Source organism: Myotis yumanensis, unplaced genomic scaffold, assembly GCF_028538775.1.
Source record: "Myotis yumanensis isolate MYYU_CA2020_CCGP unplaced genomic scaffold, mMyoYum1.0.hap1 SCAF_18, whole genome shotgun sequence".
Lineage (NCBI taxonomy): Eukaryota > Metazoa > Chordata > Mammalia > Chiroptera > Vespertilionidae > Myotis > Myotis yumanensis.
The window spans coordinates 28434420-28452762 of record NW_027223769.1 but is presented as its reverse complement, the minus strand read 5'-3'; the positions used below and the strand labels follow the sequence as shown (position 1 = coordinate 28452762).

Here is an 18343-nt window from a genome sequence, read left to right as displayed (position 1 = left end):
AAGAAAAGGCTTTTGAGGTCAGTAACTCATGATGAGAAGGGACAAGTGATCCAAGTAGAGAGGATGGTAGCAGGTGGGTTAATGTAGTCTTGGCTTGGCCCACCTGATCCTGCCCACAGCCTTGACTCCTCTGGGCTAAGCTCTCTGTTTGGGGCGGAGCGCTAGGAGAGGCTACAGTGGTTGGTCTGTAGTCTCGTGGAGGCCTTCCAGGTCTTTTCCCGTAACTGGAGTGCTGGTCTCTAGAAGGGAGACTTTCTTAGCTACAGATGATCATACAAGTGGTCCCAGTCCAGCCTTGTGATTGTTGTCCACTGCTGGTTGGTGTAACTCACACCTGACTGACCTCCCTTCAACCCTCCATTTTCTTCCATTCAGGAATAAAACAGTCTGTGTCTCCTCCCTCCATACTCCAGCCCCAGTGCAAACGGTGGCCAGATCTGGATTCTGCCTAGGGCTGGGGTCACAGGTGGGCTGGGCCAGCTGCCAACCACTCTGTATTCTCTTTTCAGAAAATGCAGATGGTCAGACAGAAACATGCACAACCTATAGCAAGGTGAGCTCCTATTTTCCCGCCTGATGCAGCCTGAAAATGAGGTGGTCATGTACGTGCTAGCAGTCGGGGGTCCGTGTTATCTGAGCCTGCCATTGGTCACAGGTGTGGTCAGGCCCTTCTAACCCCCTGCCGCCTCCATCCCTCTTGCAGTGGGACAACATACAGGAGCTCCTGGGTCACCCTGTGGAGAAGCCTGTTGTCCTTCACAGGTGAGTGTGGGGGTTATTATCTCTGGCCACCCTGTCAGAAGGCCTAAGGAAGCCTAGCAGTGGATATTGCTTAGAAATAAATGATAAACATGTGCATACTTCCTTCCCCAACTCTGTGCATTAATACTAGGCCTACTATTGTGTGTTTTCCTATACCAGAGAGGTTGCCTAATAGGAATAGCTTCTCCCCTCCTCCACCTACCTCCAGATAGGGGAGCCTTTTCACCCCTAGTTATTCAGAAAGGGAGGCAGTTATGACCAGCTGCCCTAGGATCTTATCATTTCTTTTTTTTTTTTTTTTAATATATTTTATTGTTTTTTTACAGAGAGGAAGGGAGAGGGATAGAGAGTTAGAAATGTCGATGAGAGAGAAACATCGATCAGCTGCCTCCTGCACATCTCCTACTGGGGATGTGCCCACAACCAAGGTACATGCCCTTGACCGGAATCGAACCTGGGACCTTTCAGTCCGCAGGCCGACACTCTATCCACTGAGCCAAACCGGTTTTGGCTAGGATCTTATCATTTCCATCAAAGCTGCTACTAGCTGTAGTCCACAGCCCAACCCAGTACCTGGTTGTCATGCTGCCTGAGGCTCTCTGCCTCCTGACTTCTCACAACCCCAGTTCACTTCCATAGTAACTTTTTGTGCCATGTTAGGCTTATTGAGGCCAATTGCTACCTCCAAGACCTCAAGGGCCTATGTGAGACTTATAGACCACTTGCTAATAGCCCCCATCCCAAAAGGGACTGCTGGCCGGGCCTTGGCCTACCCCTCTAATTCTGGCTTCCCCGGCCTCAGGTCCTCCTCCCCAAACAACACCAACCCATTTGGCTCCACATTCTGCTTTGGTCTTCAGCGGATGATCTTTGAGGTAAGCCCTGGGGACTGAGAGGTTGGTGTTCTGGCAGGGAGAGGCAAGTCATTGAGAGAGATCAGGGAGGACCTAAAGGCCCTGCTGGGCAGATTAATCCTTCCCCTACAACTCTGCTGAGAACTTGGCCTCTCCAATTTAACAGTGAGGGTTCAGAAATTATGTTAGAGAAATTCAGGGTCAGGTAAGCTAAAGCCAATAATAAGATGAGAGGTAACGGGAATCCCAATACCTAAAACCAGCACATCAGGGAAAGGAACCACAGGGCAAGAGGGACTCAAATGGCTATAGAGGGGACCCATTGGCTTGGGAGAAGAATGGGCTGCCGTTTTCTCTTCTGGGTGCCATAACCTTCAGCAGGCCCCTGAAGAGTTCCAGAAGAACTGGACAAATAGGTGTGGTGGAGTATATGTATCCCATGAGGCTCAGGCAGACGCTAGGGCAGAAATGATGCCTAACATGAGATAATGGATGTTGAGGGATTGGCCCAGTCCTGTGCAGTTGTGTTGTACACACAACCTCCACGCCCATTTACAGGGCCTTCTTTGGGTCCTTTCTCTGCCATCTGAGCCCCAGTGCTAATCCCACTGGTGGTTTTTGTGGGTCTGATTGCCTGCTCTGCTCCGTCCCTTTGACTTGCTGTCCTCTTCTCACATCAGGTTATGCAGAATAACCACATTGCCTCGGTGACCCTGTATGGCCCCCCCAGACCTGGTGCCCATCTGAAAACAGCAGAGCTCCCCTAGGGACATCACCACCTATGCCCCTCGCCCCCGTGGAACTGTGCGTCACATCCTCCTCAGCGGGTCTTCATGTGCCACCTGTGGGTTTTCTTGGATATCTTGCCAGTGTTGAAGGGCTGTTGTGATGTTCTGAGATGAGGCTCAGGCTGGGTGCTCTGCCATGAGATGAGAGACCCAGGTATTAGTCTGTCCGTCCTCAGCCTGCTGGTGCCAACAGGGGACAGAGACTGCAAAGAGAAGCACAAATTCTGAGCCTTGATACCTGAACCCAGGAGCTTTTGGCTAACACTTAAGGAGGCAGGGTTCTGTCTCCTCTATCCACACACATTGGAAAACTTGGGACTCTGTGGCTGAGAACGCAGGCACCCAGGACGAGGACATGGTCCTGCATTTGGCCCAGCATTGCCACATGACCCTTAAGGCAAGCAGGTAGCACATCCTTAGGACTTGGTTGCAACTTTTGCACTACATCCACTTTAGTTACTTGATGAGCTGGCTGTTGCCAAGGTGGCCCACCTGCCCTTCCTTGTTCCTTTCTTGCACGCGATCCCTGCCAGGCCCAGTAGGCACACCCAACTGGTTGAAACAGCTTTCTTCCATCCAGGTACGTGCCCAGGCCTGGTTCCCACCCTTCTTAGAGCCAGCCTTCAACGTTGCCTCTGCCCCGCTATGCCCCAACCTGGCTGGCAAGGCTGCATGTTTCCATCCTTTTTGCCTCTTTTATTTAATGCCAAAGTTTTAGCCAAAGACATCTTCCTCCTTTGTTGTGTTTCAGCATTCTGTTCTGCACTGTGGGCTGGCTCCCCTGCCCCAATCCTGGGCAGTGTCCCCTGGCTGGGCCCATTCATGGCTCAGGCTTTGGGGACTCAAGGAGGGCTGAGCTGTTCAGCCTCTTCATGGGTCTTGCTAAGGAAAGTAGCATATGTGCTTTAAAAATATTAACCTTTTGAAAAGAATTGAGAAGAGAAATGTATAATTTTATCCCATTTTTAATATTTTGGTCTAGCAACTTGTGATACATAGATGACAATTTTGTGAGTTTTTCAAATGTGTGTACAGATTTTTGTAAATATGACTTTTGTAATTAACTCATGTACAGCCTCATCCTGTATAGTTTAACGATGAATGTGCAGGGGACCTGCCCCAGGTTCCTATATGATTCCTGGGCCTACATCCAGGCTTGTGTGGCGCTCTTGTGACTTTGTGACTGACTGGTGTCTTCCCATTTGGACTGTGGCCTGGCCAGAGACACCACCCCAACCCCCACTCCACACATCCCCACTGTTGGGTCAGCCAGGACTGATCTCATCCTCCTGGAATGGGGGAACCTTCCTCATGTCCTGCCCACACCTCCAATAAAGACCTATGCCCTCAGCAATGGCTCACCACGTGCTGTTGCTGGGATGTTTGTACTAAAATAAGTGCGGGGTCATTGACTTCTTTTTTTAGAATGTGGGAAATGTATAGTGGAGTCATCTTAGAAGAGGTTCCTTGGCTCCTCTGAAGGGGCAATACAGCCTCCAGGAGCTTGCCCTAGCTGTGTGGGTATAGGTTAGTTGGAGGTGGGGAAAGACTTAGTTGTTCCTGTGTGTCTCGATCCCTGCTGTTGCAACCAAACCAGGGCCCAGGAAGGGGATGTCTCCTCAAAAGGAGATCTAAAGACTGACAGGGCTGAAAATACAATTTGGAGGGACAGGTGGGAGACAAAACGCCTACTTTCGGATTGAGTTTTAATGGAATGCCTGCCAGTTCCATGAAGGCTGAAGCCAGATCCCCACCTCCTTGTGGGATGTAGCTATGAGAAAGGCCTGTATGTGTGCATCCTCGGGGTTTCAAACCAAGTTGTGTGGTCAGAGTCCATGAGTCCCTGCCACTTCTCCCGACACACACCCACACTCCCACACACCCCATCCCCCCTACCCCTCAGAGGTTTGTCATTAGATGGTTCCAGGTCAGCTCCCAAGTAGGGGGACAGGAACCAAACTCAATCTTCATTCCCTGGAACCCTGAGGAAGCAGACATCTGACACCAGCTGGTTCCTGAACTCTTACGCCCTTTTGGGGGAAGAACCACATACCCTGCAATAATCCACCTGGGAAACTCGTCTCTTCTACATCCTGGATCTGAATGAGGAGAGCTTTGGGCAGTGACATGTTACTACGACCCCCACTGGAAGGGGCCAGCAGCTACAGGCTGTGGATGTGCACAGGCTGGCCCAGGCGAACCATGCAGTAGGTGCCACATTAGCCAGATGTCAGCGGCGGATAGTCCATGCACTACAACTAGCTCACGGTAAAAGCAGGGGTCAAAGGTGCGCAGGTGCGGCGCAGCTGAAGGTTGGGGTATGCCAAAGGTGCGGAAAGCAGGATGAGGCTCAGGTGTGAGCCGAAGGCGCTGCAGACACATCCCCAGAAAGACATCGTCTATAGGGAAGAGCTCCACCTGGGCGCAGGCACCGGCCAGGCGGCGGAGCGTGGCCCCCGAAAGCACGAAGCCGCCTCCGCCAGCGTAGGCCGGGTAGGCCGGCAGGCCATACACAGCCTCGGGAATGTAGTACTTGCTGGCTCGCGCCCGGATTGGCCGTGCCTGTACGATCACGTCACCCACAAGAAGGTCCTGCGCTGGGTCCCGCGCCGCCAGGAACTCCAGCAGGTTTCCCACGTGCATGAACACGTCCGCGTCGCCCTTAAAAACGAAGCGTACGTTGGGGCAGTAGGCTGAGGCCCAGGCCAGAAAGTGGATCTCCTTGAGCGTTAGGTTGAAGAAGGTGTCGTCGAAGGCCCAAAGCAGGATGTCTGTGTAGGTGCGGCTCTCAGCACGCAGTAGGGCGCGCCAGCGCGCTTGTGAGCCTGTCCCCTCCGCCTCAGTTGGGTCTGAGCCTGCGCCCTTGGGCACGCCCAGCAAGAACACGCGGCGCACGAGCGCCCCTTGCACGCGACCCTCAGCCCCCCACGTCTGGCGCACAGCTTGGCGCCGCTCAAAGTCGGCCGCCACTGACTTGACGGCGATGAGTAGGTCGGGTCCTGCGCCGGGTGCGCCATCGCCTCGGCACTTGTGCGGCTGGTTAATGAGCAGGGGGAAGCGTCGCTGGTCCTTGGCACGCAGGTATCCGCGAAAGTCAAAGGGTCCCGTGGGCGTGGGCGGCTCCGGCGTGTCCTCTTCATAGACCTGCAGGGCTGCGCCCTCGTCCGGCGCCTGGAATACACGGAGCCGGGGGGTGGGCCCCCGCGCTGCCCTCCCTTGCGCTCGCGGCGCTCTGGTGGTGGGAGCTCTGCCATCGCGCTGCGCATAGAGCAGGAGGCTGAGGGCGGCGCCCAGGATCAGCGTGAGCAACGCGTCCCCACGTAGGCGCAGCCTCCACCTCATGTCCGCGTGGCCGGCGCCCGCGCCCCCTGCGGAGAAACTCTGTCAGGGTTCCCGGCCCCGCCCTCCCCGAGGGGAGGCGGCTGGAGGCCACCCGCCGGGGTTCCCCAACTACCGGCCGTTCATCCCCCTCCTCTGGGCTCCGTTACTCCCCTCATCCCCCCACCCCGATCGGGATGGCACCCTGAAAGGGCAAGGAGTCTTCCAAGCAGCCAACTCCCACCCCTCAACTTCAGCCCTGGACGGGGCTCCAAGGCCGGGCAGGGAGAAACAGCCTCAGCCCCACCCCCACCCGCCTGCCCTGCGCTGCGGCCAGTCCCTTCTACTCCTCTCTACTCACCACGTCGGTCCCTGTGATGCGGACACTCACACGCTTGGCCCTTGGGAGCGGCAGGGCCCCGGCCGCCGGGGCCTCCAGGGCTCAGCGCAGGGCCCCAAGGGCGGCCATGGACCCGCCTGGGCCAGATGCAGCGTTGGCAGGAAGGGGGGCTGGGGCTGCTACCACGTGACCCTCCAGCTGTGCGCGCGGACAGCTGGAGTTCAGCTCCACCCAGGCGACTCGGGGGAGTGCTGTCTCCGAGTGGGGACTAATCTCAGAGAGGGATCCTAACAGGCAACTCTTTCTGAGAATTCCCGGAGAGGTGGGTTCTGGTCTGGAAACAGGCTCAAGCTCCCCAATTCTGCTTTTCGGGGGGCGGGGGCAGGAAAAAGCAGCCTCAGGTCTTTTGGAATTCAGTCCAGGACTCTTTCCTCTGTCCTCCCTTGCCTCTTTCCCATCCATCCACTGGAACACATTGCCTCTGAAGAGACAGACTTAAGTGCTCACCTGTGAAATTAATTTATTAAAAACACAGGCCAACCCTGTGTGTGTGTGTGTTTTCACCAATTAATTTCACAGGTAAGCACTTAAGTCTGTCTCTTCAGAGGCATTTCTGAGTCCCCTGGTCCCTAATGCCCCAGGCCAGCATAGCCTCCAGGTAGAAATAACCAAGCCTGGGCCACTGCAGGCCAGATTGGGGAACTCCGGAAGTAGGCCATCGAGCAAAGGGTTTGATCTGGGGCCCAGGTGGGCAGAGAGGTACTATGGAGACTGCGGGCCCAGTCCTTGCCTACCTCTGCTGCCAGCTCCCTCTTCCTAGAACTCAGTCTCAGAGGAGCCTGGAGTAGACAGTCCTCCCCACCCCATCCCACCCCGCTCCAGAGTTTTGAGGACAGGCTATAGAAACCAGCACCGCTACCCAGCGCCATCCTCCTTCCAGTGGCTATGCCTGCTCCTGACAACTTACCACCAATGTTCTCCCTTCAAAAGCAAGCCCTGCCTCCTGAGCCTCACTTTCTTGTTCACAGACCTCTCAGGTGTCTGCTATTGCTTCTTCCACTGCCTCACCTCCCGGCCCCGCTGTGGTCTGGCTTCAGGCTGTACCCACCATGTCCTAGAAATACCTCCCACCCAGGAGCCTTTTCCTTGACTGACCTGCAGCCTCCATACAGCAGGTGGGTATTCCCCTGGCTTCCAACTCTACTTTTTCTTTGCTCTTTGGGGGGCTCCTTTTCTGGTCAGTGTCCTTCAGGACATCCCCCTGGGCCACCCCACCCACTCCGCTCTGTCCATTGGTGCATCTTTAGCCTTGACCCTCTGCTGAACTCAAAACTAAACATCGAGCCCTAACCGGTTTGGCTCAGTGGATAGAGCATCAGCCTGTGGACTCAAGGGTCCCAGGTTCAATTCCGGTCAAGGGCATGTACCTTGGTTGCAGGCACATCCCCAGTAGGGGGTGTGCAGGAGGCAGCTGATCGATGTTTCTCTCTCATCGATGTTTCTAACTCTCTATCCCTCTCCTTTCCTCTCTGTAAAAAATCAATAAAATATATTAAAAAAAAAAACAAAACTAAACTAAAGATTCAGCTGTCCTTAGACTCTCCCTGAATGTTCTACAGGGAACATCATGTCCAACTTGTTCCAAACAGAGCAAGCACTTCACCTCCTCCAGGCCCATCCGTATCTCAGCAGAAGCCTCACCTTTAATCCAACTTCAAAGACAGAAACTCTGGGGTCCTCTCTCACCTCACTCCTTATCCAGTGTCACCAGGCCTGTTATCCTTTGTCTAAAACAACTCAGTGTTCATCCCTTCCCTCCATCTCTGCTACCACTGTCCCAGCCTGGGCTTCTCGCTCTCTCCATCCTCACCAGCCACCCAGCCTCCATTCCTGAAACCCTTGCTTCTCACTGACCTCGGGATAAAACCAAACTGTAAAATATGGCTTCCCAGACCCCCTGCTATCTACCTCCCCCACTCACCAGCCGGTCTCTGCAAATCCACCCACCCCTAGGTCCAGACACTCAAACTTCCTGTTCTTGGAACATCTTTCCCTCTTTCCTCCCTCAAGACCTCACCTGAGGCTGGCTATGCCCAGGACATTGCCATTCTCTAACCCCCCCCACCCCATACACTCTCCCTTATTCACACTCATATCGCTCCCAGGAAGCCTAAGCCCTAATCTGGATTAGGCCCCTGCTCAGTGCTCCCACAATTCCTTGTATTTTTTCACATCAAGAACCAGGTACCATGCCCTGGCTGGGTAGCTCAAATGATCAGAGTGTCATCCCGATAAGCCAAGGTTGCAGGCTCCATCCTTAGGGCACATACAAGCAGCAACCAATGAATGCATAAATGGGTGGACCAACAAATTGATGTTTCTCTCTTCCTTCCTCTCTTTCCCTCAAATCAAAAAATTAAATATTAAAAAAGAGAAACAGGTAACATTTTATTACTGTTGCTTAATACTTGGAGTCCCATACTGAGTGTGAATTGGGAGCTGTCTTGTTCACCAAAGTATTTGTAGCACCCAGGATGATGCCTAAAACAACAGCAGGTGCCTAATGAGTGATTGTGCAATGAGAAGAGGTAAGGGCTGGCCAAAAGCCCCCCTTCTGGGATAGGTAAGGTGAGGCCGACCTCTGCAGCAGATCACCCCCACACTCTGTCCCTATCATAGTATCTGGGGCGGAATCCCAATGGCACCCCAGCAGGCATGGTGGGTGCCGGTCTGACTCCTGGAGAAGGCAGTCAGTTCTGCCCAGCAGCGCCACTAAGTAGGGTTGTAAGTCCTGTGAATGGACAGGGCAGCCGTAGCAGCAAGAAGGGACCCTAGAGTCATCCAGGTGCTCCAAACCCTGGCTGGGCAACTGGCTGACCGTCCTTGTGTCTGGTGCCCAGCCTAGGCCAGGGCGCTATCGGGATGCGCCAGGCCCAGCAAGTCCTCTGCCAAGCTGGTGAGCTCGTTCTCCTCCAGCGCCTCCACCAGGCGCTGCAGCGTGGCGCGGCGGCCCTCGGCCTGCACGAAGCGCCTCAGTAGCTGGAAGGCTTGCTCGTACAACCCCTCGCGCTCGTACTCATAGGCCAGGGAGTCCAGCACTGGGTCCCTCAGTGCCCGACAGCCACGCTGCAGGGAGCGTCCAACCTTGCGCCATTTGAGGCCCACTGAGCGCGCAAACGTCTGCTGGTCCTGCAGGCTTATTGGCCGGTTCACTGCAAGGGGTGGGGGGGAAGAAGCGGAGTGAGCTGGGGGCGGGGGGACACCGATACCCTTCCATTCCCGCCCTGCCATTTCCAGGTGACCCTGTCTCTGCCTCTTCAAGAGCGCCTCACCTATGGGCTGGCCCTGGAACATAAAAGTCTGGCCAGATGGTGGCGGTGGCGGTGGCTTCTCCGACGAAGATGGGGCCAGGGACTGCAAGGGGGATGGAGCTACCTCTACGTTGCCACCCTGGCCCCCTGAGCCAAAAGTCAGATTCCGAAGCGCATCCTCCAACTCCGTGAGTTCCTCGTCCCGGAGCCGGTCAGGCTAGGGAGAGGAATGCTGCGTCGGTGGGGGTCTTAGCCACGAATCCCTGCCCCACCTCTGGGCCCAGTCCCGCCGCACCTTCTGGGCAAAGATGCTACTCAAACAACGCTCCTCATCTGCCAGCAAGGCGTCCAGCCGCTCGGCGCCGGCGCGCAGCTCCAGTTGCAACGGCACCGAGTGCAGGGTGAGCGATGCGGCCAAGCGGCCCTCCAGCGCGGCGCGCAGCGCCCCCTCGCGGTAGGCGCGGAGGAAGCGGCCGCAGGGCTGGCGTCCGCAGAAACGCAGCTGCACAATCAGCTGCGGATCGCTGCGGTGGATCTTGAGCATCTGCAACTCGTCAGGGCTCCCGCTCTCTGCGGAGGCGGGCAGTCAGGCGCCAGACGGTCCGCCACCGGACCGTTCTCCAAGCAGTCGGAGGAGGGGTGAAGCCCGCGGTCAGAGCCCCTCCCTAGCCCCCAGACCTAGGAGCGCGGGTTTACCCCAGAGCTCCCAGCCAGAAAACAAAATTGGGATGCCAGAATGAAGGCCGGGACCTATCCCAGGGAGTGGGTACCATCCTAGCCCCATCTCTGGAGCCCCAAATTAAGGTGGGCAAAAGGGACATGCGGAGAGACTTTGCAGCACAGAGGGGGGTGAATGCCCTGGACAGCCAAGCAATCTGGGTAGGAGGCCAGCGGGGCAGGGAAGGGGTGGGAGGTCTCGGATCTTAGGCCTCCACCAAGTATGGCTCCTGCTGCCCCAGAGTGGGATTCCCCAACGAGGCTCAGTCTCCTGTGCCTCTGCCCTGATATGGGAAAGGGGGACCCGGAAGGTAGTTACTGGGAAGGGGTTTGGGGCAAGGAGTGCTGCAGTGAGAGAGGAAAAGAGGAGAGAGATGTGCACGATTAGTAGAAAGCAGTGATCCGACTGGTTTGGGGAGTGGAGGACGTTAGTGCACACATAGGTAGACCATACATAGACACATAGATTAGATATCTACACCCAAGGGCGCATATGGGTAACAAAGAAGACAGCCTAAGCAACCAGTCCAATCCTTGCCATCAAATCTTTTCCCTACTGGCGGTTAGACACATGCCCACAGAGTTGAACAGATTGGGGAGGGGGGGGGTGTCTCAGCCCCTGGCCCCGCCCACCAAAAGCCTCCCCTTTTACACCGTATGACTCAATCACGCACCTGCCAATGCAGCCCGAAGAGCCCTGTACACCGCCACCTTCTGCTGGGGATGAGCGTAAGCGTCTGACAGGACCACCTTGTCCAGCGAGGACTCCACAAACAGGTATGCACTGCCCACCCACTCCTCGAGCCCATTTGGCCCAGCAGCCATCTCGCCTCCTGGAGATGCAGATAGGTATCCAGATCACCCCAAACCCAGCCCTGGGGGCAACCCATCCAGTCCCACATGGCCCAGTTGTCCCCACCCAGTTGGCATACTTGTTCATCATCTCACAGGCAGCCCCTTGTGTGTCTGGCTCTACAGAGTCCAGCCCAGCTCAGCCCAAACTTGCAGTGAGGACTGTCCCTCCCTCCACTGCCTTCTCAGAAGAAGAGCCCGTGGTCACAGTAGCGAGAGGGGGAAGGTACTATCCTGCAGTGGAGGCAGAGAAGTTATGCCTTTTCCTCAGACCAGTTGTCTCTCTTCCCAAAGCTGACCGGAGACATCATCCTGGAGGTGCCCATGCCACAGCCAACAGGACCGATGTCCTGGTATGCCCTGAGCTTAAACTTGAGCTCCCAGAATCCCTTAGGACCACAGCCCCCCTCTCCCACCACAGCAGTGTTCTCACCTGCATTCCTAACTACACATTCTGACTTCACTTCAAAGGATACCTATAGTTTGTGCCTGCCCAGATTCCCTTCCCCGATCCTGATGGACGTTGGGGGCCTTCTCTCCTCCCTTTAATCCATGTGCCTGTTGGGAGGGCTGACCCCACTCCCTAGCTCCAGGTGTGGGCATGTGAAACAGGCCTGGCCAACCTGCATATTCCATTCACCTTTCTAAGATGATCAGTTCAGAGTTGGGCAGATTCAAGACAGACCAAGCAACCTGCAACTTTGGCTGGACCAACAGGAAAGAGGCACTAGTTTCTCTTCCCTTGGGGCAGAGCTGAAGGAAGGGGAGGTCTCCCTCCTTTGTCACTGCTTGGGAAGAGCCTGAATGAGAATGAAACTGACACAAAGGAAACAGAGCCCAGAGATGAGGACGTGCACTCCCAACCACACACTGTGCCCCTGGCTCCAGCTACACCCTGGACTTCTCAGTTATGTGAGCTAAATCATTCCTTTTTGGTCCAAAGTACTTGGAGCTGGGCTCTTGTCTTATGCAACTGAAATTGTTCTATTACAGATTCCTTCCCTGTTCAGAGAGAGCCAGGGCCCCGCGGTTCTGGCATCTCCTCCATCTACTGACAAAATCCTAGCCCTAGACCAGGGGCAAAATTCCCAACCAGGGAACCACACTGCACTGACCTTCAGTTCAGTGGCCTCCTAGTCACAGTGCCAAGAGGCCTGCTCCTTCCTCCTCACCTCACCTGAGGCAACATCCCACCCTTATCTATCCTATAAACATGGGCTCAAGACCCCACCTCCTGCCCCATCAGCCTTCTTTACTCTCTGGTCTTTGGCATTTACATATGGTGGGTAGGAGCGTGCTGAGCCCCAGTGTGAGCACCCTGGACTGATTCATTGCTCTGGGCAGTACAGATGGGGTGGTCTCAGCTGGCATCTATGTACATGAGGGACAGGGAACCTCGGAGGAGGGATGCCAGAAGGAGCCAGGACCATAGACTTGGATAGTGTTGAGGCAGCTGTTTCAGATCTGCCCCAGACCTTAACCTGAGAGCCAAAGCCTGGACAGTAACTGGGCAGGGGCCATGCAGCATCGCCCAGACCTGGCAAGAAAGATGCCTGGTGATGGTCCTATCCTGAGTCTGAGCCCAGCGATATGGCTTTTGAGCCCCCCCTCCCACACACACACACACCAATAACCTTTTGGTAGAAAACATAGTAATACCGGTGTGGTAGGGACAACCCCGGTGAGGTTGAAACGGCCCCCGTGAGGTAGGGACAACCCCGGTGAGGTTGAAACGGCCCCCGTGAGGTAGGGACGGCCCCGGTGAGGTTGAAACGGCCCTGGTGAGGCTCAGACGGCCCTGGTGAGGTTGAGACTACTCCAGTGAGGTTGGGACAAATAAAGGGGACCAGTATAGACTGATGAACAGGGGTAGATACAGAAGCAGAGCAACATTGAACAGAATGTCAAACTACAGTGGGAAGCCTGGGGAGGGTTTGGGGGGGCGGATTAAGAGATCAACTGAAGGACTTATATGCATGCATATAAGATTAACCAATGGACACAAGACACGGGGCGGGGGTGGGGGGGCCGGGGGGTAGGAGCCAGGGGAATGTCAAGGGGGGGAAAAAGGAGACATATGTAATACTCTTTGTAATACTTTAAGAAATAAAAATTATTAAAATATTAAAAAAACAAAATAAATAAAATGATTAGAATAGCTTGAAAAAAAAAACAAAGGATGTACGTTTTAATAAAGTTTTACTTGATTTTGTTAAAAAAAAAAAAAGAAAACATAGTAATACTTGTGTGTTTACCCAAAACAATGCTCTATGGGAATGGAGGAGATGGGGGCGGGGGTTGTTCAATTGTCATTGTATTTAGAAATATCCTATTTTATGTAAAATACATGTCCTTTGTATTAAAAAAGCAAAATTAATTTGTTTTCCTTAAAAAGCAAAAAAATAAAAACAAAACAAAAATGGGGTGAATCTCTGTAGGTGCAAGTGAGGCCAAGTAGGGAGAGAAGGGGGGAGCCCTGGGGGAGAGACCCAGGTGTGAAAACCTACCCTGGAAACGTCTGCTCTTTCATGTTTTCTTAGTCCCCTGACTTGAAGGTGCAGACCCCACGGATGGATGTGGTCCCGCCCCAAGGGGTGGAGGGGGGTGGTAGGACGAGCCAGTCTGCCCAGCAGGCTTTTTTTTGGGGGGGGGGAGGCACTGGAAACCTGGAGGAGTGGGGACGCTCCATCACACTCACTAGGGCTGGACAAATGGGGAAAGTCATACAGGTCTGCCGGGCCCTCGGCTCCTAGTCCCCTTGGGAACTCCTCCTACGCCTCCTTCCTCGGAAACCCCTCCTCGGGAAGCCCCAAGCCTCACCCTCCTGGAGTCTGCCTCCCTGGGCCCGGCCTGGATGCGTCCCGGAAACGCTTGGCTGGGCTGAGACTGAGTGACACGTGGGTACCGACTCAAGAAAATACACCTCTACAGCCAGGGGCCATCGCCCCATTAACACACCCTCACAGTGGGGGAGGGGGAGGGGGAACAGCCCCACCGCTGGCCGGGTGAGCGGCAACAGCCTGCGGGCGTGGGCCCTAGAGGACTGGAAGCCTGCGACTCCTAGCTTCCAGGCGGGCTCGCCCCCTACTCAGCTGCATCCCTTCCGAGCCCTGCAGGGGAGCTCCCAAGCCTCCCACTAGCCCACCCTCAAGCTGGGATTTCTCACGCACGACTGGTTGGGACCGGGCAAGAGGTCTTTGCTCACAGATTCATTCAAAACCAGCTCCGCCTTCTGACCTGCGGCCTCTCGAATGCCCCTAGCTGGGACAGGGAACCCGGGGGGCCAAGGTCGGTACCCCTTTTCCTGCCTCCCACGTAAACAGCCCAATAGGCCACCGCTACCCCCTGGCCGGGCAGCGGCGGATGACAACCTCCCCGCTTCCACGATCCCGAGCCAGGATCCACCTCTGCTCCCGCCAGCACCGCGAAGCCCACCCACCCCCTGCACTAACCTGGCCCCCAGGCCCGGCCTGGCTTCCCACGCCAGCTCCACTGGGTTCGCGCTGCTTCCGGGTGTGCGCCAAGCGCAGGGGCGGCGCCCCAGCTCGAGCCGCCTAGTCCGCCCGGCGTCCCGCCCCCCGGGGCTCCTTCTCGCCCACTGCTCTCCACCGCGAGTCTCCAGCCTGTGGGCAAAGCCCACCTGGTCCACTGAGCAGGTAAGACACTGGCGTCCGAGGTTAGACGGCAGGAAACACTGCCCGGTCAGGGACCTCGGGGACTTGTGGCTCTAACGAGACCACAGGGCTCCAGGGCGAGAGAGCTGCCCCGCTTCCTCGGGCGGGAAACAGACGGGTCAACAAAGGGACGTCCCCTGGGGACCAGAATTTTCGGGTGCTTTCTGGGGGATCGAGCTCGATGATCTCTGATCTCCGATCTCTGCGGCTCCCGGCCACTCAAGACGGGGTGCCGGTGGGTCCCAGGTGGAAGCCTGATCGAGGGTGTCTGAACTTCCAGGACACACGCGCGAATTCCAGCAGGAAGCGTTAGTCTGGAAAATACATACGGGAAATCGAAAACTGGCAAGTGGTGTGGAACGTGGTGTATGAAAACCTTCAAGCACCTTAAAATAACATTGGCAACTTAAAAGAGGATGCACACTTTTCCAACAACGCCCGCCCGGGAAAGGCCGCGCTCGGGGGTGGACCTGCGGAATCTCAGCTGAGTCTGGGAGCCTGGACTGCCCTGGGGTCAAGATCGGGACTTGAACCCAGAGCCCCAAGCTTTCCTCCCACTAGTTTGTCATTGGAAGTACCCGGGACGTCTTCCTCGCGAGGGGAGGACGGGAAAGGGCATTCCCCTCTCTAGGTGGATTCAGCGGTGCCCCACCCGCTCCTCCGCTTCCTGATTGGCTCTGGTCCCTGTCAATTAAAAGTCTTCCCTAATGCTCCCGCCCTATTAACCCTATTGTCACTCTCTAGGGACCAGCGAGGCTAGTAGGGGGGTTATCTCCTTGGGACCTGTAGAGTCTACCAGCGCTTGTTGAAATTCAGATTCCTGGACCCTCCTCTTTCCAGAGAGTCTGATTTAGTAGATGGGGCCGCGGATTCTGTATTGGAAACAAATGTCGGAGTGGTTCCGGGCCCCTAGCAGTCTGAGAAGCCCTCATTTCAACGGCCCGCCAGGTAGGGCTTGGACTCAGTCCTTCCCTAGTACTGAGGGTCCAAGCTGGGAAGGAAGCAGTTCAGTGACCCCTGAAGACTGGCCTGGGCAGCTCTGAGTGTTATGTAAAGGGAGGCAGGGGAGGTGAGGTGGGCTCTCTGAGCTGGATGGGGAGGACCAGGTTGTTCAGAGTCAGGGCCTATGCAGTCGCCTTCCAACCTCTCTAGGAAAGACTTTAGTAACTGGGAGGACGATCAGAGAGCATTGTCTAAAACCAGGGCACCTGGACTTTATCAACTTGACGCATAGGTCGTGCTTGCTTTCCTTGTAATACTGTATAAAATGGGGATTTCCCCCCCAACAAGTGATAACGTAGTTTAAAGGAGAATCAGATGTTCTCTCTTTCCCTTCTAAATGAGAAAATAAATCAGAAATCCTTCAGCATCCAGGGCCGACTTCATGAGTCTGAGACCTGTGCAGTAGCACAGGGCCCCATGCTTGGTTTGATGACTTGGTTAAATCCTCTGCGTGTCACTGGCTGGAAGTTCTTAAACATGTTTTGAACGAGTACTGCATTTTCATTTTGCACTGGGCTCCACACATTGTGTATTAGCTCCTGGACCACAGGTATTTCCATACGTGGGCTCTGGTGTTCTCCTCCACACTCTGGCTTCCCGGGGCCCAGGGACACCCTTCTCTCTCCAAGCCAGAGCTGCTGGGAGCCTCACTCCCCCCACCCCACGCCAGCAATGGCTGAGCCTGGAGAGCAGCTGCCGGAGGAGGTGCTGGTGCTCATCTTCTGCCACCTGCCCCTGCGGGACCGCGCTGCCGCCGCCAGGGTCTGCAGAGCCTGGGCTGCTGCTGCCATCTGCAGCGCTGTGTGGCACGACACGACCATCAGGTGAGCCCGTTCCTCCCCTCCTTCCTCCTGCCACCTTCCAGTCTTCTCCCTCTCTCCGTGGAGTCTGGGGGTTGGGGAGATTCAGTGACTCCCTGTATTAAATAGAATAATAATTACTAACGTTTATTGACTGCCTACCATGTACCATTGTTATAAGTGCTTTACATGTATTAATTAATAGATAGTATTATTATCTCCATTGCACAGATGGAAAATTGAGGCAGAAAGAGTTAAACACTTCCTGCAAGGCACTCAGCTAGAGTGTAGCAGAAGCGAGTGTGAACTTGGCTATGCATGTCTCCTTAGAGACCACTGAGAAAACCCAGTTCCTAAAACCCTGGCTCTCCATGCCAGGGTTTCAACTTGCATCAGATGCATCTGAAGTCTTCTAAAGGGATAGGGTGGGCGTTCCCTCCCAGCATTAGGCTAGTTTGGGGCAGCCAGGCATGGTCCGGTCAGAGAGGTGTGTGGGTAGGGAGCAGAAGGGGATGGTAGTTGGAATCCAGGCCGAGGGATGGATAGAGGTTTCTTTTCTGCTGTCGGGGACACAGCCCATGCTTTTTCTCCACCGCTCTAACCCCAAGTTGCTACTGTGAGCGAGAAGGCATGCTGCCACCATATCTGTCAGCCTGCCTGGACCACATTCGCAATCTGCGGCTGGAATTTGAGCCATCGAAGGAGCCGAGCCGCCGGATGGCCACGGAGCTGCTGACCGCACTGGCAGGCCGTACCCCAGGACTTCGAGGCCTGCGCCTGGAGTGTCGCGGAGAGAAGCCGCTCTTCGACGCGGGCCGCGATGTCCTGGACGCCGTATCCGCCATCTGCCGGGCCGCTCGCGAATTGCATCACCTCGACCTGCGGCGCTTGCCCTTCACTCTGGACGACGCGCTGGTGCTGCGGGCGGCACGCGGCTGCCCCGAGCTCCGCAGCCTTTTCCTGAACAACTGTACGCTGGTGGGCAGCGTGGGGCCGGGCTCCGTGCTCGAGCTGCTAGAGGCCTGCCCGCGCCTCTGCACCCTCGGCCTGCACCTGGCCAGCCTGTCACACGCTGCCCTCGAGGTGCTGGCGGCGCCGGACCGCGCGCCTTTCGCTCTCCTGGCCCTGCGGTGCGCCTGCCCTGAGGACACACGGGCCCCCCCTCTGCCCAACGAAGCCTGGACCGTGTTGCGCCGCCGCCACCCTGGACTGGTGGTGGAGGTGGAACTGGAGCCGGCGATGCCTGCTGAGAGCGTGACGCGCGTTCTGCAGCCCGCAGTGCCGGTGGCTGCGCTGCGCCTCTGCCTCTCTGGTGACAGCGCCGGTCCCGTGCGCTTCGCGGCGCTGCACTACGCCGCCACCTTGCGCGTGCTCGAGGTGCGCGCCGCCGCTTCTGCCGAGCTGGACTCGGCGCTAGAGTTGCTGGCGGAGCGCTGCTCGGGCCTGCGCGACGTGCACTGCTTCTGCGTGGTGCGACCCTCCGTCCTGCACGCCTTCCTCGCGCACTGCCCGCGCCTGCGCAGCTACACGCTCAAACTAACGCGGGAGCGCCATCCCTGGCGGCCCACGCTGGTGGAGTGACTGGGCAAGCCCTCTCCCGCCCCTGCCCCCAGCAGGCGTGCGGCCCTCAGATGCCGGGTGGATGTGCCCAAGAGAGCGCCAACTGCTAACCTGTTCCGTCAGGACTCTGTTGCCACTTGTGCCTCGCGAGGATTTGGGGGGAAGGGTGCGCTGCGTCCACTCAATGCTCTCGACATCTGCAGGCGGCCCCGATGTGCCCGGGGTACTGGGATCACCCTCCTCCAACCTCCCTCCTCTGGGAATACTGTGCCAGCTCCGCAACCCGCTCCCCCCCCCCCCCGGGTGGGGGGGGGTGGGGGGCACAAGCGCAGGCCGAGCCTCGGGGATAAGTGTGGAATAAACAA

General features: G+C 56.3%; 4 protein-coding genes across 9 annotated transcripts in view; 2 read left to right on the top strand and 2 right to left on the bottom strand.

Annotated features, from left to right (window-relative positions):
* PHAF1 (phagophore assembly factor 1) overlaps window positions 1-3801 on the top strand; it is a 27225-nt gene extending 23424 nt beyond the window's left edge. Inside the window, exons 14-17 of the mRNA XM_070398594.1 lie at window positions 510-553; window positions 704-762; window positions 1565-1637; window positions 2297-3801. Of these exons, the coding sequence (XP_070254695.1) occupies window positions 510-553; window positions 704-762; window positions 1565-1637; window positions 2297-2383 (263 nt within the window). The 3' untranslated portion in view covers window positions 2384-3801. The remainder of the gene's footprint in view (window positions 1-509; window positions 554-703; window positions 763-1564; window positions 1638-2296) is intronic.
* Window positions 3368-14426, bottom strand: B3GNT9 (UDP-GlcNAc:betaGal beta-1,3-N-acetylglucosaminyltransferase 9). 2 transcript variants are annotated; one of them, XM_070398596.1, is made up of 2 exons: window positions 14395-14426; window positions 3368-5772 (listed from the first exon to the last, which is right to left on the bottom strand). In XM_070398596.1, exon 2 carries the CDS (start codon window positions 5744-5746, stop codon window positions 4538-4540), a length of 1209 nt encoding a protein of 402 aa, XP_070254697.1. In that variant the 5' UTR covers window positions 5747-5772; window positions 14395-14426; the 3' UTR covers window positions 3368-4537. The 2 variants fall into 2 exon arrangements, with proteins under 2 accessions (XP_070254697.1, XP_070254698.1); XM_070398597.1 differs by lacking the exon at window positions 14395-14426 and adding an exon at window positions 6084-6314.
* Window positions 8486-14520, bottom strand: TRADD (TNFRSF1A associated via death domain). 3 transcript variants are annotated; one of them, XM_070398602.1, is made up of 6 exons: window positions 14395-14415; window positions 11583-11647; window positions 10765-10923; window positions 9669-9943; window positions 9395-9590; window positions 8486-9274 (listed from the first exon to the last, which is right to left on the bottom strand). In XM_070398602.1, the coding sequence occupies exons 3-6, from the start codon at window positions 10913-10915 to the stop codon at window positions 8964-8966; spliced, it is 933 nt and encodes a 310-aa protein (XP_070254703.1). In that variant the 5' UTR covers window positions 10916-10923; window positions 11583-11647; window positions 14395-14415; the 3' UTR covers window positions 8486-8963. The 3 variants fall into 3 exon arrangements, with proteins under 3 accessions (XP_070254703.1, XP_070254702.1, XP_070254704.1); XM_070398601.1 differs by lacking the exon at window positions 11583-11647 and having other exon boundaries at window positions 14395-14520; XM_070398603.1 differs by lacking the exons at window positions 11583-11647; window positions 14395-14415 and having other exon boundaries at window positions 9669-10435; window positions 10765-10851.
* FBXL8 (F-box and leucine rich repeat protein 8) lies at window positions 14509-18343 on the top strand. Of its 3 annotated transcripts, none has more exons than XM_070398599.1 (4): window positions 14509-14598; window positions 14897-15564; window positions 16252-16442; window positions 17027-18343. In XM_070398599.1, the coding sequence occupies exons 3-4, from the start codon at window positions 16291-16293 to the stop codon at window positions 17997-17999; spliced, it is 1125 nt and encodes a 374-aa protein (XP_070254700.1). In that variant the 5' UTR covers window positions 14509-14598; window positions 14897-15564; window positions 16252-16290; the 3' UTR covers window positions 18000-18343. The 3 variants fall into 3 exon arrangements, with proteins under 3 accessions (XP_070254700.1, XP_070254699.1, XP_070254701.1); XM_070398598.1 differs by having other exon boundaries at window positions 16248-16442; XM_070398600.1 differs by lacking the exon at window positions 14897-15564 and having other exon boundaries at window positions 14567-14598; window positions 16248-16442.